Source organism: Myotis daubentonii, chromosome 4 (assembly GCF_963259705.1).
Source record: "Myotis daubentonii chromosome 4, mMyoDau2.1, whole genome shotgun sequence".
Taxonomy (NCBI): Eukaryota; Metazoa; Chordata; class Mammalia; order Chiroptera; family Vespertilionidae; genus Myotis; species Myotis daubentonii.
In genome coordinates this window covers 48,266,104-48,284,873 of record NC_081843.1, presented here as the reverse complement: position 1 = coordinate 48,284,873, position 18,770 = coordinate 48,266,104, and the positions used below count along the sequence as shown (strand labels likewise).

Here is an 18,770-nt window from a genome sequence, read left to right as displayed (position 1 = left end):
AACCTGGGAAGCAGCACTTCCATTTATCCAGTTTTATATAAGAGGCTAAAAAGTAGAACAAAAAATAATTCTAGCTGAGATTAAGATTTCCTTATAGCTATCAATAAAAAGATTAAATTATATTGTGTGAAAGAATAACATATCTACTTGGTATTCTCCTTAAAATAAACCTTAGATTAAAAAAAAAATTACTAAGAAACCAAAAGTGATCAAAAAAATTTATTGTCAGCCCAGTCAATCTTGTTATACTTGGGTCTTGCAAGTCAAAATGGCTTAAGGAACTCAGACCTCACATGCAATATAGGAATCATCTCACCAAGGATGCCATCATTTCCCATTATGCTTGGCCAAGGCTCCTCAGTGGTCCCTGCTAGGATGGACTATTAATATTTGCCTTTGAGATTTTACTATTTTCCTGCTTCTAAGGCAGACCATTCTCTTTCTGAAAAATACATAGTTTCTTTTTTTAAAAAAATATTTCTTTATTGATTTCAGAGAGAAAGGGAGGGGAAAGAGATAGAAACATCAATGATGAGAGAGAATCATTGATTGGCTGCCTTCTGCTTGCCCCCCACTGGGGATCGAGCCTGCAACCCAGGCATGTATGTGCCCTTGGCCGGAATCGAACCCAGAACCCTTCGGTCCGCAGGTTGACACTTTATCCACTGAGCCAAGCCGGCTAGGGCAATACATAGTTTCTTTAGGTACAATTAGATCACATTTTAATTTTAATGGTCAAGGAGAAAATCTGTCCTTGAAGACTATTTCTATATGACTGGTCTAATATATGACATACCCAGAAAGCAATCTTATTACCCTTATTTCCAAACTCTTGTTGGAAGAGATGAGGCATACAATAGCCCCAATATACCAACAATAACAACATTTTAAAAAGTCAATTTAGTCCTGGCAGGCATGGCTCAGTTGGTTGAGTGTCATCCCATGCACCAAGAGGTACCCAGTTTGATTCCCAGTCAGACACATGGCCTGGTTGTGGGCTCAATCACCAGTAGGAGATGTGCAGGAGGCAGCCAATTGATGTTTCTCTGTCATCGATGTTTCTCTTTCTCTCTATCTCCCTTCCTCTCTCTCTAAAATTAATAAAAACATATTTTAAAACGTCAATTTAGCCACACAACTCACCATACTTCTCCTAATATAGTTGATGGCTTTTTTCATATCCATGCCAGACCAATTGTTGAGCATATAGCAAATACAGGAAGCACAGTACACAAATCGCATGTCATTTTCACTGCCTTCAGGTACTGCACAAAAACTGAAAACAATAATAAGATTTACTATTAACATTGTACAATAAATTTTATTTATTTTTTTGCAGGGGAATTAGAAACACCTACTTCACATCTTTAGTCACAGAAAAATCTATCACAAATAGGATTTAAAAATCTAAAAACAGATTGAAAAACCACCTACTACTTGTATTGTTCAATAAAGAATAGGTCTATTAACTTGAATATAAAACTATCTCTACATCATTACTCCAAAGTTCTGATTTCTGGGTAGTTTTACATACTACCACAGTTATTCCTCCCAGATGCCACCAGCCAGAGTAAGTTGCTCTCAGCCAGAAACAGCTATGGCACACTATGGTAGAGAATTAATGGCAATAAAAAGTAGCAGGTAAAACCTGGAACCTATTGGGTAGTAAGAAATTCCCAAACCCAAGTTTTGCTATGTGGAATTTCTTCTAACTACAGTGTGTGTGTGTGTGTGTGTGTGTGTGTGTGTGTGTGCTAGGGGCCCGGTGCACGAAATTCGTGCACTGGGTGTGTGTGTGTGTGTGTGTGGGGGGGGGGGGGGGGGAGTGTCCCTCAGCCCAGCCTGCCCCCTCTCACATACTGGGAGCCCTCAGGCGTTGACCCCCATCACCCTCCAATCACAGGATCGGCCCCTTGCCCAGGCCTGACTCCTCTGGCTGAGGCGTCTGGCCTGGGCAGCGGGGACCCGCAGTTGCAGCGGCCCCGCGATCGTGGGCTTCGCTTTAGGCCCAGGCAAGGGACCCCTAGCTCGTGGGACTGCCAGCTTCAACCGTGCCCAGCTCCCATCGCTGGCTCCACCCCTACTTCCTGCTATCACTGGCCAGGGTGGAAAAGGCACCTGATTCTCCGGTCATGGCTGGGGGGCAGGACAAAGGCAGCCCCAGGGCCGCCTTTGCCCTGCCCCCCAGCTCTTAGCTCCCCCCTGGGTTTCTGATCACTGTCAGTGGCAGGGGGCTTCTTCCTGCTTTCCCTTTCGCTTCCCTGCATTGTGCCTACGTATGCAAATTAACTGCCATCTTGTTGGCAGTTAACTGCCAATCTTAGTTGGCAGTTAACTGCCAATCTTAGTTGGCAGTTAATTTGCATATAGCCCTGATTAGCCAATGAAAAGGGTAGCTCGTACGCCAATTACCATTTTTCTCTTTTATTAGTGTTGATATATATATACACACACAATCAGTAGTTTATTGATCATGGTATTTTAACTTAATTTTTATCTATTTAATTAGTTTTAGAGAGGTAATCGCCTGTCTCTTATCTATTCCTTTATTTATACACTAGAGGCCCAGTGCACGGATTCATGCACTGGTGAGGTCCCTTGGCCTGGCCTGCAGGGATTGGGCCGAAACCAGCTCTCCAACATCCCCCGAGGGGTCCTGGATTGCGAGAGGGCGGGTCTCAGGTGATGCACCCCGGAATCAGGTTCCCTCCTCTCTGGTTCTGGGTGCATCACCCGAGAACCACAGCTGCCAAATCACCACAGCTTGGCAGCTCCTGCATTGAGCGTCTGCCCCCTGGTGGTCAGTGCACGTCATAGCTACTGGTTGGATGGTAGAACGGTCACTTAGGCTTTTATATATATAGATAAGGATAAGGTAGCAGTAAACAGACTGTGCGGAAGTATTGAGAAATTAGTCACATGTACCTGATGACACAAATGTTTAGTATTATAGTATTTCCAACTAATGTCAATTTATGTTATATGTTGACATTAATTTTCCCCTCATCAAGAGCTGCATTTTAAAAATACTGACAGGAAAATAGAGATAGTAGTAGATGGGACAGAGAAATAACAACACAGCAGCAATTGTTTGTAAAGTCTTTTGTTTAGATCAGGGGTACTCAAACTTTTTAAACAGGGGGCCAGTTCACTGTCCCTCAGACCGTTGGAGGGCAGGACTATAGTTTAAAAAAAAACTATGAACAAATTCCTATGCACACTGCACATATCTTATTTTGAAGTAAAAAACAAAAATGGTAACAAATACAGTATTTGTATTTGCATGTGGCCCGCGGCCCGTAGTTTGAGGACCCCTGATTTAGATAGTATAGCTACTACTTTATCACTTCCTGGGCTGAAAGAAGTTTCACCGTAAAACTCTAGGAAAACTCTTCTTTAGTTAGATAAACCACACAAACCATCAAATATTAATGAACTCATTAACTTCTTTTTCTATCCTTTAAAAATGTCAAGAAAACTACCTACACTAGAATATTCAATGCTCATCCCTTTCTACTCCTATCACAGTCTTAAGGAATAAAAGTTCAGACTAATAATAATTTGTGATAAACTATAAAGTTCTAGTATAATATTATATTCATTTTCTTTAGTTTCGAAAGACTTTCCTTTAAAAAAATAAATAAATAAAAAAGAATGACCCATACCTTCCATCTTCCAGCTGAAGAGCTCTCAAGCCTGCTAAGCAAGCTTCTTTATTTACTCGGCTTAGATCGTCTCCAAGAATAACCAAGCATGAAAGACCAGTGTAGGTCATTGCTATGTGGCCACTGTCATAAGGATGAGCTGTTCCAGGATTCTGAATTAAAAATAAATATGTTAATTAGTAAAATGAAATAAAAACTTATTTCATTAAACAATTTCAGTAAATAGGTAAAATTAAATGTCTATACTAATTTGTATAGACATCTGATTGAAAAAAGCAAACAACTTTATATATATTCAGTTTATGAATCCTTTGTTTTCAGAATCCCTGCTAAAAGCAATGGGCACACATGGTTGGAGACACCTTGGCAAATTCATGACTGTGACATAGGCAAGTAGTCTATGGCTAAAGGCAGAGGAAAAAAGTTGAAGTGGTGCCTCTATCAAATTATGTCATCTTCTCCAAAATCACTGCTATTTTTCCCCAAAATTTTGAAGCAGATGATAGCAAAACTTGCAGCATGCCATTTATCTTCAGATTGAAACTGGATATAAACCTTAGCATACTCAATGTAGCCAGATACTAACTTGTAACCATTATAGGAGCAAGAAAATAGTTTCTATTTTGCGAAACCCCTTTTGACAAAATGATGTTTTGCTATGCTCCCTCATGTAGAAAAATACTGGTATTTTGTGCACAGATGAAACATCTAAAAAGCCTGTGCTGGGTCTGCTTCTTTGAAGAAAAAAAAGCTTTCACTTTGTTAGGACTCACTGCTTTCTACACCTGCATGTGCTGGTACCAAAGCCTATGGCTATAATGCTGAGGATATTTTGCCTATTGCCACAAAGGTCAACATATTCATCAGTGCTTAGGTCTTTAATTACTGCCCTAGTAAACGAGTTTTTCTTTTATTACTAAGAAATGAGAACCAAATATAAAATCCTTCTCTACACATACAAGTTCATGGGCTTCTTAGAGAGCAAGTATCCAGCACTTGAGTGCTTTATTTTCATTTTCTCCAGGGAATCACTAATAATTAACACACAAAAAAAACAGTGAGAGAGAAAATTTTTGTGACAATAGGAATCTCAGTGTATATATATTGTACATTCTTCCAGTAAGTAAGGTGGGCATAGCTTTCCCTTAAAGAATTCAGTTCATGCCCTCATTGGTTTGGGTCAGTGGATAGAGTGTCAGCTTGTGGCCTGAAAAGTCCCGGGTTCGATTCTGGTCAAGGGCACATGCCCGGGTTGTGGACTCGATCCCCAGTGTGGGGTGTGTAGGAGGCAGCTGATCAATGATTCTCTCTCATCACTGATGTTTCTCTCTCTCTCTCTCCCTTCCTCTCTGAAATCAATAAAATATATTAAAAAAAAAAAAGAGTTCAGTTTATAATATACATTACTAGAGGCCCATGCAGGAAATTTGTGCACTTGGGGGAGGCGGGGAGTCTCTCAGCACAACCTGCACCCTCTTGCAGTCTAGGAGGCCTAAGGGGATGTCCAACTGACAGCTTAGGCCCAACCCCCCCCCCTCCCCACCCCCCCGTGGGAGCACACTGACAACCAGGGGGCAGCTCCTATGTTGAGCATATGCTCCCTGGTGGTCAGTGCGTGTCATAGCGACTGGTCATTCCACTGTTCGGTCAATTTACATATTAGCCTATTATTATATAGGAAGGATTAGACAGTTTTCAGCCATATTGAAACTGGGAAGCTTGGTTCTTTCTGTATCCTGGCTTAGTATTCTTTCTCACTAAAATCTCCCCACCTCCTCTCTCTATCCTCTTGACCCAAACAGAACTGACCTTTGATGGATTGAATGGAATACCCAGGTATGAAGAGCCTCGGAAACCACAGCGATTTAGATTTGACCCTAGAAAATAAAAAGTTAGACTTATTTAAATTATCCCTTACTTTTGTACAGATGCTAAACCAGTTCAATTACACAATCATTCAGAAAGAGACTATTTTAGTACCAAAGCTTTGTCACTATCTCCATTTTCATGCTAGCTAATGCTGAATGCTTACTATGTGCCAGGTTTCTCCTAGGTACTTTATAGAAATTTCCTCATTTAATTTCCAAACCAGTCAGGATGAAATAATGATTTTCTACCATGTGCCTTTAGTTTACAACCCCCCTCAATATTACAAAATGCTTTTCTACTTTACCTATTTGACCATTTTTCATGTGATCAACATATTCAATCCCTCATTCTACAGAACTGAAAGCAGAAACCCAGAAGTGACATGTTCAATGTAACTGTTGGTTAGTAACACAAAAGGATCTAGAACAGGGGTCCTCAAACTATGGGCCGCGGGCCACATGCAAATACAAATATTGTACTTGTTCCCGTTTTGTTTTTTTACTTCAAAATAAGATATGTGCAGTGTGCATAGGAAATTGTTCATAGTTTGTTTTTTTTAAACTATAGTCCTGCCCTCCAACGGTCTGAGGGACAGTGAACTGGCCCCCTGTTTAAAAAGTTTGAGGACCCCTGATCTAGAATCCCAACTTCCCATCCAGTGTCTTTACTTTAACTCATTGCTCTGTACAGAGGAGCAAGCTAAAGATATAAACTGATCAGGTCACAGAAAATATATGTGCTTTTTATTTTAGTATTAGACAGACCTCATTCTGAGTCTAATAACCCACTTTTCTTTGAAGTATATAGAACACTATAAGTTGGCAATTAGTCTCTCTCTACTCATTCAAAATGTTTACTCATACAATTTTTTTCTATCTAAAATTTTTCATATTTCAAGGTATCAATGGAATATAATTGGGAACTTAAGAATATAGTTACATTCATAAAAACAGAACTCTTGTTCACTGTCATTGGTGGGAATGTAAAGTGGTACTGCCACTATAGAAAACAATATGAAGGTTCCTAAAAAAATTTAAAAATAGAATTACTATATGATCCAGCAATTCTACTTTTGGGTATATAGCCAAAAAAAAATGACATCATTATCTCAACAAGATACAGTATATGTACTCTCATGTTCACTGCAGCATTATTCACAATAACTGATCTAAAAATCCATTAACAGATAAATGGATAAAGAAAATGTCTCTCTCTCTACACACACACACACACACACACACACACACACACACTTGCGCAGAGGACTATTATTAAGTCATCAAAAAGAAGGAAATCCTGCCTTTTGCATTAATATGGATGGGTCTTGAGGGCATTGTGCTAAGTGAAACAATTTAGAGAAAGACAAATACTGTTCTCACTTATATGTGAAATATAAAAAAGCTGAAATCGTAGAAATAGTAGATAGTGGTTTTCAGGGACTGTGTGTATGTGTGTGTGTGCGTGTGTGGGTGTGGCGGGGGGGGGGGGGGAGGGGAGACGGGGAGGCGAGTTAAGGAGAAGTAGGGAGATGTTGGCCAAAGCATACAAACTTGTAAGACAAGTTCGAGGGATCTAATACACAGCCTGATGACTATAGTTAACAGTACTGTACCGTATATTTGAAAGTTAAGAGAGGTCTTAAGTGTTATTGCCACACAGACATAAAAAAAGGTAATTATGTGACGGGATAGAGGTATTAACTAACCTTATGTAGTAATCATTTTGTAACATATACATGCATCAAAATCAGCAGTTGTACCCATATCTCAATAAAATTGGAATAAAGTAAATTTTTTAAAAAATTAAAAAATGGTCACACCCACAATAAGAAAATAATTATAGTTTTGATAGCTATTAGAAAATCAGCATGGTATACATATCAGGTAGGAATGTAGTATCAACAGGCTGGACATGTAGAGCTAATAAAAAATCAAGTTGATGTAAAAATGGGCTCTGATCTGAGGAAACCAGCTTCATATCTCTTATGACTGGTACATGACTAATTCATAATAACTGGTTTTTACTATTCTATTCTTTAAATCAGATACTATTCTCTATTCAGCTTTATATCCCCTAAAATACATAGAATAGTATCTTATACATTAATTCTTTGAACAATTTAGGAAACCTTACCCACAAATTTAAAACTCTCCACCAAGCATCTTTTCCCATTAACAAAAAATAAAAAAAATTTTATCTAATGGTGACAATAATTTTGATGAACATGGTTCTCTTATCCTTGCTGAAGACTTTTAAATTGGTAAGCACTTAAGACGTGCCAGTATATAAGGACCCATAAAAATGCTCATATCCCCTTCAATCCAGTAATAATACATCATGTGCACAGAAACACTTGCTGCAGTATTATAATGGTGAAAATTTAGAATAAATAAATACTCTCAAAAGTTTTACATTTTACTGGTTTATAACTTTTTGTTTTTTAAAAGACTCCAATTGTAGTGTCTTTACAATGCTTGGCAGATAGTTGGTGTCTACTATGAATTTAATAGTAAAACTTTAAGTTTTTCTCTGAGATATGACCCAGTCATCAGGCAGGAGCTAGTTTTGTAGCATAATAATTGTCTTTCATGTGCAGGCACACAAATGAGGGGATTGTTTTTCCTTATAGTCGATAGCTAGACACTTATGTTCTCTATTAATACATCTATAATAACATCTCTCTACATGCTCACACATAAGCTCACATATACACATTACATGCATGTACATATTCCCATTTTTGCTGCTGCTTCTTTCCATCTACTTGATTTCATTTTCTAAAGTAATCTGGATTTTTATGATATACTGCTATCTAAACTGCTTTCATGTAACAAAATAAACTAGTTTGACTTTATGGCTCTACCATGGTGTAGGATCACCAGATCAGTGGTTCTCCATTCTTACTGTGTATCACACAGGGATTGTTGGACAGGTCAAAGATAATAGACTGTATATACTCAAAGGAATACTATACTCCTATTAAAGTAATAATTAGGGGGAACTATGTAGCAACATGGAGAAATATATACTGCCAAGAGAAAATATAAAAATAATTAAACAAATGGTACTTATCATCAAAGCTCAGAAGAGAATAAACAAAATAGACACTGGATGATGGCAAGTTAGGATACTAGGTCCTTTTTTGTTACTAAGCAAATGTTAAGTATAAACTTCCCATTTATTCCAAATTTACAACTGGATGCATACTCAGGGCATAGTTTAAAATTCTTTGGAGATTATTAAATGGCACCATCTAGTGTTCCTATTCAGTAGTGGCAAAGCAAAATGAAAGGTCTGGCTGCCTAACAGACTCAATTGTATAGCTTCAAAAAAAATAGATGCTTCTTAGGTTCTAACCCAAGCCCACATCAAAGCCCCGAGAATTGGGCCTGGACAATCATATAAAAAAAGAAAAAACAATTCCATGACACTATTTTTTTAAAAATATATATTTTATTGATTTTTTTATAGAGAGGAAGGGAGGTCGAGAGGGATAGAGTTAGAAACATTGATGAGAGAAACATCAATCAGCTGCCTACTGCACACTCCCTACTGGGGATGTGCCTGCAACCAAGGTACATGCCCTTGACCAGAACCGAACCTGGGACCCTTCAGTCTGCAGGCCGACGCTCTATCCACTGAGCAAAACCAGTTAGGGCTCCATGACACTATTAATGGTGGTCATGCCACTTAAATATAATTCAAAAGTGATTTGGTCATTTTCCTAACTTTCTAATCCCTATTTTAAAAGTTAGGTTTTTGCACTAAGCAACCAGAATTCAAGTGAAGAATATGACAATTTTTATGTAAAATTTGACATTTATATTTTATGACTATGGAAATAATTCTTCACATGTCTCAAGAAACATGAGGTTTTCTAGTAAAAGGACACACCTTATACAACCTTTTTTAGGATCTCAAGAGAGATACAGACAAGGCAAATGTAATATTCAATAGCTTAAAAATGTTTTTGTAAATACCTATTTTCTAAATTCCACAGATTAGTTTTAGAATCGGACCTAGACCAATTAAAGAAAAGACAGGTGAAAGACTTTCTTTCCTAGAAATTAGAGATTTAACAGTGTTTCATCCAACAAAATAGTAAATTGAGAATTACAGTTGGACCATGAAAAGATTTGTGGTGTGGCCCATCGGACACTATGACTAGGGACAGTTTGGACCATAAACCAACCACTGTGGGATCTTTGCAATAAACTCTTGATCACAGTGCTTCCAAAAAGGTGCTCTACAATTTTTTAAACTTGCAACGTGCTCGAGTTAGCCACAGAAATTATATTTATATTTTAAGCATATTATTTTAAAAAGGCAACAATCTGCCCTCGCCAGCTTGGCTCAGTGGACAGAGCATCAGCCCTCAGGCTGAAGGGTCCTCGGCTGGATTCTAGTCAAGGGCACTTACCTCAGTTGCAAGCTCAATTCCGTGCGGGAAGCAACCAATCGATGTGTCTTTCTCACATCGATGTTTCTCTCTCTTTGCCTCTACCTCTCCCTTCTACTCGCTTTAAAAAATCAATGGAAAAATATCCTTGGGTGAGGATTAAAAAATTTTTAAAAAAATAAAAGGCAACGATCTGACTGAAAAATCTACTAAAAATAAAATCATTAAGCAATTTACCTTTTAATATTAAACCACCTTATCTACATTCCCAAACAATCGTAATATTTTATGAGATCTATTAACGGACAGATACCAGTAATGAAAATAACAAAGGACTAGAAAACAGAAAACTGTATTCTAATTTTGCCTCTAGTCTTAACTAGCTATAATATTGTGGACAAATGACTAATCTCTCTGGAACTTAATATGCTCATTTGTAAAATGATGAACTATAATATCCCTTGCTCTATACTAGCTTAAAATTCTCTAGTTGTGCCCCTGATCAGAGAAAGGAGCACACAATTCCCAGCCTGATCCCTTGTGTTTCTTAAATACTTGCACAGGTTGATAAGAAGGGTCCCAAGCCTCCAATGGTCTGAACACACACGAATTACTAGGATACCACTACAGTCTTTCTTTACAACTCTGGAGTTAAGTGGAAGGTCAGGGTTAATTTTGATTAATTATTCACAATGTACTTGAGTGCCATACATGGCAGTCTCCACTAGGGACCTATTTATATATATATACTTCAAAGCAGCATTGGGACTCTGAGTCAGAAGCCTGGGATTTCATGCTGGCTCTACTATTTAACATGTATGTGGCCTCTGTAACCATTTGTACACCATAAGCGTCTATAGATGCAAGCAGTGGACCTTTTTAAATTAAATTCAAAATATCGTGGCAGTTAACTGGTTAATCACTCCACCTCTCATTTTCCTCTTTTGGGACGGGCAGATCAAATTTAATAAAGTATTTGACAATGTTTTCGAAAATTATAAAATCTTAAATAATTTCTGCCAATATCAAATACAAATAATCAACAAGCAGTCATCAATGTGGAAGTGCACAACACAGGATGGTACCACAACTGTGAATCTTTTAATCCCAGACAACTCTAAATTATTCTCCCAAAAGAGTAAATATTAGACTCGTTAAGTGTTATACTTGAACAGAATGGAGTGTTGCATTACAATAAAAACATAGATGAATAAAATATATTAATAGTTTATAAATAAATATAAAGATATGCCAATCCAACAACACATGTAATGCCAGGTGCAACTAGTCACACTAAAAATAAAATGCTAAAAACTCACTCACTGTCTTCTGTGGGAAGGACCTGCAGGGAGTAAATCCACTCTATTATGTCATCTTTGTTCACCACATCTAAGGAATCCAACATATCCAGCCCAGAGAGCGCAAAAAATGCAATTGTCAACCTAAAAGAAAAAAAAAGTAAGATTCCATCTTTACTAAGGAACCACTGAAGTCTTCCTGATTCAAAAACATAATAAATTCATTCTAATTTTCCAATAATTTAAACAAACCTCACATCTTGCAAAAGTAAAACCCCCCCCAATATATTCTCATAATTTAGTAATATCAATCAAACCTCTGCTTCAATTTTTAAAAAAGGGATATTGTGGGGTTAAAAACTAACCCCACTCATCTGAATTTATTGAAGCCAGTATATTGGTAATATACTGAAGGCTAAAAGTAGACTTAAAAAAGAGAATTTCCCACACTTGTTCAGTACAAATAAAGTCAAAAGCCTGGAAAAATATATAAAAATCTCAATTTTTACTAATTTGCCAAAAGTAATTATGCTTATCGCCGCTGCTTAAATCTTAAAAAATGTTAGAATAAATCAATTTTTATTCAAATTTGTTTACAAATAATGTCACCTCTTAGAAAAAAACTTTAAAAAATACAAATGCATTTCAAATCCATTCTCCCAAAGAGATCATTCTTTGATGGAATGAAAAACTATAAGACAGCACTCATTCCAAGATTGTGTACTAAATCAGAAACCTAAACCTTAACTTTCATATAAAAACACTACCTTAGTGATTGCTTTTCACATAAAGAGCTTGTTATATATAATTCCTTTCATGTTGAGATGCATTTTACAATGCTGTTTGATTGAGCATGGTTATGCCACTCCCATATTCTAGTTTTTCTTATGACTAATATGGATAAATTAATACTTCAAATTATCTGGTCTGAAATCTTATAACAGAGCCACTTGAGCCATTGGAATCTTTGTTAACAGAGATTCCAAAAGAGAATTCAACCTCAATGCATAAGGTACCTATTGTATATATTGACTTCTTCCCTATGTATCTAGAATGGTATTATCTAGAATGGTATTACCAACTTGAGGAGAAATGGGAAAATAATCAGTTTTGGTTTTTTTTAGATTGTAATGTTCTCTCTGATCCCTGGTTGAAAAAAGCTGGCATCCATTAGCTAACGGGAGGATAAACCAAAGAGGAACTTAATCCCAATCAAAAGGGATTAAGGGCAAAAACTAACACGAAAAAGATATTGGTACACTTAAGAACAATAAATTTTGGGAAACTTACATTATTGAGATTACTATTACTGCATATTAGACACTAAACTAGAAATTTCTCATACACTATCTGAATTTAATTCTAACAACCCACTGCAGATCCACCTTCATTAGGGAGGTGATTCATCTGGTTAAGATCAGGATTAAATACAGGGGGTTCCTGGAACACCTTCATATGGGAAGCTGTAACTGAGAGCTCAGATTTCGTAGTCAAATGAGTTAGGTTCAAATCCTAGGATGGCCAATCAATTTACAGCCATATATAACCTGGGGAGGTTACCTAACCTTTTCTAAATCCTTTCTAAGTCCTTATCTGTAAATGTCTTACACCTCACATAGTTACTGTGCTTACCTACCCATAAGCAAGCGCTCAATAAATGGAAGATACTATTATTGGTATTTTCTCTGTTTTGAAGGGATAGGAGTATCAATGACTACAATCACAGTCTCCTGTTACAGCCTTTTATCCAGATTTGGGTTGGCAACCTTTCTCCCCCAGGGAACAGCTCTTCTCTAAAACAAAATGGTACTATAAACTTGAGAAAGGCTTCTACCTAGTTGTAGCCAAGTTTGAAAATCACTGCTCTTGGTAATAAATATATTTCACAAGATAAGGTCTGCCTTATTCGTGGTATGAATGCAAATGTCTATTGAATTAACTAACAAATAAAAGACCTGCAATACTACATCTAACCCTCCTGGAGAGCTCTCACAGGGGTTTCAGTTTTACTACAATCCAGAAAATGAATTATCACAATCAGATAAAATTAAACATACAATAATTTAGCTATTAAAGCATTATTATAGAAAAAAAGCAAAAGGAAGACAGAAATAAAAATGGAGAACAACATGAGATTGTTGATAACAATCTGTTGAGGCTGAATAAAATAAACACCTTCCAATTAGTATAGTAAAAATACATACTAAGAAAACATATCAAAAGAGCTATTAAAATATGCTGGTATTCTTTACTCAGTTAAGAACTTGAGAAATAACACAGTCCATCTCTTAAAATTTCTAGCACAAGGTAATGAAATTCAAATCATTAAAGCAGTTTGCTTAAGATTTCAATGCAATGCTATATAACCAATTAAAACTAGTCAGGAATTCTGGGTGGCAGTGTGGTGTTCTTCACAGGGGTGTTTCTTGAATCTGGCTGTACATTACAATCAGTTTAAAAACAAGCAACTAAAACACCACAAACAAACCTAGAGAGGCCTGGACCCTACTCTATGACAATAAAATCAGAAATTCTGGGAGAAAATTGGGAACCTGGTATTTAAAAAAACAAAACAAAAGAAAAAACCTTCCCAGGTGAATCTAATGTGCAGCCAGCCAGGCTTTCCCATAGCTGAGGTTCTCCACTGGCAGCAATATTACTCCCCAGGGGAACATTCTGAAGATTTTTAGTTCTCACAGAGAGGGGAAGGTGCTACTGGCATCCAGTCGGTAAAGGCCAGGGATGCTGCTAAATGGCCTATGGTTTACAGGTGAGCCTCATTAAACAAAGAAATATCTGGTGGAGCCCTGGCTGGTGTGGCTCAGTTGGTAGGAGTGTCATCTGGTACACTGAAAGGTCTTGGGCCTCGGGTTCCATTCCTGGTCAGAGCACAAACCTAGATTGCAGGTTTGATCCCTAGTCCTCAGTCAGGCACCTTTAGGAATATTTCTCTTTCACATCCATGTGTCTGTTTGTCTGTCTGTCTGTCTCCCCTCCTCCTCCTCCCCTTTCCCCTCTTTTTAGAAATCAATGAGCATGTCCTCCCATGAGGATTAAAAATAAATAAGTAAGTAAGTATCTGGTCAAAAATGTCAACAGTGCTGAGGTTGAGAAACCCTGATTTAAAGTCATCCTGTTATGTTTATAAGTGTTACCTGAATGATCTGTTTTGCATTTTACTTGCTCTTGGAAATGGAGACAAATACCAGAAATCAGTCATCTAGTGGTACCCTATTTTAAAATCTTGCATGCTTAATTATTAAAGGCTTCTAAAAGTCCAGCATTTTCATTTCATAGCAGTTGAGACTATGGTTTATAGAATTAACAGCTACAGAGCAAAGCTTATGTTTATAAAATGAAGTGCTCAGTAGTGGCTGGCAGACAGGACCAAGAGTCATCTGGGCCTCCCCTAAAATAGATTAGGAAAGTATTCCTAAAAGGATTTCTGACCATGCCAGAGTTCTCAAGTAGTCCTAAAACTCTGAGAGGAAGAAAATTAAACAGGCCACAGGAAATAGAAAGGAATTTTGGGCTGCAGACCTCTGGGAGAAATAACGTAGGATTTTATGTTGACCAGATGACTGTTGCTTGGAGTATAGATTGCTGTGCAACCTGCCCTGTTGCAGGTATACAGAGAGGTAATCTTGTCATGTGTGTACCTAAAATCAGGCCAATGAGGTTATTTTTATTTTATTATTTCTTTGGAGGACGTTTCTCTATTCTTTCTTTTTCCTAAAATTGAACTCTGAGTATGTAGTATGAAAAGCCAAAGCAAGCCAAGTCTTCCTGCCTCTTCTACTCTGAACAATACATATAAAAGGTATATCTTACATGAATGAAAAAGTAACATTTTTTTGTCCCTATATCAAATCACTTCACCAGTGGAGCATAAATGATCTCAAAATTTTCAGGCTTAAAAACAAAGCTCACAATCCAAGATTTAATATCCACTTTAGTTGACTAGTAACTACTTTTCAGAAGCTAATATAAAAGAAAAACCTCAGGTAAAACAACAAACAATATACATTTGAATTTTCATAGAGCAATTATTACTAGAAAAGTAAAAATTATTTATTCTTATTTGTCAACGAAAGGAAAAAGGGAAATGAAATGATTTTGCCAAAATGGCGGGTCAGAAAATAAGCATCTATATGGTAGGTCCAATATTAGCCTTTTTTAGAGTCAACTGTTTTATCTCTATCAGTAAAACGGAATAAACACAGGAACACCTGAATCACTGGTTTACTACCATATCCCCATACCCAGGCACACATAGGCACTCAATAAATGTCTGTGGAATTGAACTGCAGTACTGGAAAGAATAATGTCTTTGTCAACACACTGTTTTATTTTAAAACTCTAGTATCAGTAGAAATTTTGTGACCAATCACCTTTGCTTAAAAAGACTGGAGCTTCTCCACAAGTATCTTAAAGTCAGTATGAATCATGTACACCACAAAAGGACTTAATGCTAAACTAAGAAAAGACTGTAAGTCAGGAAACAGAAAAACTGAAAACTTTTAAAAAATCACTACAAAAACTTATATGTACAGATTGTTTTTTAAAAAATATATATTTTTATTGATTTTTAGAGAGAGAGAGAGAGAGAGAGGAGGAGAGAGAGAAACATTGGCTGCCTTGAACCAGCAATGTTTCGGTGCACGGGACGCCCAATCAACTGAGCCACACCAGCCAGGGTTGTACACATTATCTTAAATGTATTATTACTTCAGAGATCTAGAACGAACTTTCCAAAAATTCATCTGGAATAAAAAAAGACCCCGAATAGCTGCAGCAATCCTGAAAAAGAACAAAGTAGGTGGGATCTCAATACCAGATATCAAGTTGTATTACAAAGCCACTGTTCTCAAAACTGCCTGGTACTGGCACAAGAATAGGCATATAGATCAATGGAATAGAATAGAGAGCCCAGAAATCGGCCCGAACCAATATGCTCAATTAATATTTGACAAAGGAGGCAAGAACATACAATGGAGCCAAGATAGTCTCTTCAATAAATGGTGCTGGGAAAATTGGACAGATATATGCAAGAAAATGAAACTAGACCACCAACTTACACCATACACAAAAATAAACTCAAAGTGGATAAAGGACTTAAATGTTCGACAGGATACCATAAAAATTCTAGGAGAATCCAAAGGCAAGAAAATCTCAGACATATGCCGAAGCAATTTCTTCACTGATACAGCTCCTAGGGCACTTGAAACTAAAGAAAAAATGAACAAATGGGACTACATCAAAATAAAAAGCTTCTGCACAGCAAAAGAAACCATCAACAAAACAACGAGAAAACCCACTGTGTGGGAAAACATATTTGCCAATGACATATCTGATAAGGGCCTAATCTCCAAAATTTATAGGGAACTCATACAACTTAACAAAAGAAAGATAAACAATCCAATCAAAAAATGGGCAAAGGACCTAAATAGACACCTTTCAAAAGAGGACATCCAGAAAGCCAAGAGACATATGAAAACATGCTCAAAGTCACTAATCATCCGAGAGATGCAAATCAAAACAGCAATGAGGTACCATCTCACACCTGTCAGACTGGCTATCATCAACAAATCAACAAACGACAAGTGCTGGAGAGGATGTGGAGAAAAAGGAACACTTGTGCACTGCTGGTGGGAATGCAGACTGGTGCAGCCACTATGGAAGACAGTATGGAGTTTCCTTAAAAAACTGAAAATGGAACTCCCATTTGACCCTGTGATCCCACTTCTAGGAATATATCCCAAGAAACCAGAAACACCAATCAGAAAGGATATATGCACCCCTATGTTCATAGCAGCACAATTCACCATAGCTAAGATCTGGAAACAGCCTAAGTGCCCATCAGTAGATGAATGGATTAGAAAACTGTGGTACATCTACACGATGGAATACTATGCTGCTGTAAAAAGGAAGGAACTCTTACCATTTGCAACGTCATGGATGGAACTGGAGAGCATTATGCTAAGTGAAATAAGCCAGTCAATAAAGGAAAAATACCACATGATCTCACTCATTCGTGGACAATAGAGACCATTATAAACTTTTGAACAATAATAGATACAGAGGCAGAGCTGCCTCAAACAGATTGTCGAGCTGCAGCGGGAAGGCCGGGGAGGGTTGGGGGGCAGGAGGTAGGGGGGTAAGAGATCAACTAAAGGACTTGATCTTATTGCACGCATATAAGCATAACCAATGGACATAAGACACTGGGTGATAGGGGAGGCTAGGGGACTGTCTAGGGCGGGGGGATAAAATGGATACATATGTAATACCCTTTGTAATACTTTAAGCAATAAAAAAAAAAAAAAAAAGTGAAAAAAAAAAAAAAAGAAAATGATAAAAAGGAGGCAACGTGGGAAGAGAAGCCAGCTAGGCTGTGGGAGTAGCGGGTGCGAAGGCTCTGTGGTAGTGAAACCAAGCTTTTTGTGATCTATAAACAAAGGGTGGCCACTGGAGCTAGAGTGCGGAACCGAGCTGAGAAAGTAAGAGCTGAGGTTGGAGACGTAGATCTTCGTGGGCTGTAGTAAAGGACAAAGATGTTATGCTAAGGGCAAGAGAAAGTCACTGGGGCGTGTCAACCATGCATTAGTTAATATGCTCCTTATTCTTCACACTAACTCTCCTATATTCCAAGCCACTATTGCTCATTTCCCACAGTCTGTGTACAAGCAAGACTGGTAAGCCTACCCCCCCCCGCCCCCCTACAATCGAAACGTTTTCACTTCAGTTTCCTGGGTATTCTCCTTGGGGATGTATCTGTTATTTGGGAGAATTCATTCATTAGAAAGTGGTTTTGCTTTTTTATTATTATTATTGGAACCTATCTATTCCTTAAAAATTATATTGGTTGCACAAATCTAATTATATTTCAGGCAGCAATTTTGTGGTCTTTCAAAATAATGGCTTTCTGTTGGATAGCCAATTAAATAAAGGAACTGTCTTCTGTTAGTAAAAAAAAAAAAAAATAAATAAATAAATAAATAAATAAATGTATTATTAACTAAGCCATAAGAAACCAAAAATGATTTTTAAAAATTCTACTCAAGTGACAAACACGAGGCATAAAATATATGTAATTAATATCTCGTAACTAATGCAATGTACCATATTACATATCTATTATCTAATATGTAATGTCTGGTGTAGATCCTAAGATTATACTAATGTTATTAAATCAAGTATTAAATTGGCTGTTTAACCAAACATTTTTTGCTGTTTTACTTATACTGTGATCAGGATTACACAATTTACTGTCTACATTACTATTTACATTAGTCTATGTGGTTTTGTCTATGCTGAAATTTTAAAGGGTAAACCAAACACACCTTTATTTTGAAAATCCAACCACAGACCTATAATAACAGCTACAAAGTTCAACAATCAAAATAGGATGAAAGATTTTTTTTTATCCAAATGCTATGAATTCACATAAAATTAATCCCAATAAGATATAAATGTGTTTATCAAAATATTTCTTAACATCCTATATCATACGATTTTGGAACTCTTTTAAAAAAATTA

At 37.1% G+C, this 18,770-nt stretch overlaps 1 protein-coding gene across 5 annotated transcripts in view; it reads right to left on the bottom strand.

The window, feature by feature from the left end:
* PGGT1B (protein geranylgeranyltransferase type I subunit beta) overlaps positions 1–18,770 on the bottom strand; it is a 42,172-nt gene that overhangs the window by 21,218 nt on the left and 2,184 nt on the right. For 4 of the 5 annotated variants that reach the window (XM_059693849.1, XM_059693850.1, XM_059693851.1 and 1 more), the window contains exons 2-5: positions 11,257–11,375; positions 5,475–5,542; positions 3,666–3,817; positions 1,144–1,276 (exon numbers count right to left, since the gene is read on the bottom strand). In XM_059693849.1, coding sequence (XP_059549832.1) covers positions 1,144–1,276; positions 3,666–3,817; positions 5,475–5,542; positions 11,257–11,375 — 472 coding nt within the window. Of the gene's footprint in view, positions 1–1,143; positions 1,277–3,665; positions 3,818–5,474; positions 5,543–11,252; positions 11,376–18,770 lie in introns of all 5 variants that reach the window. The other variant, XM_059693848.1, reaches the window with a different exon arrangement.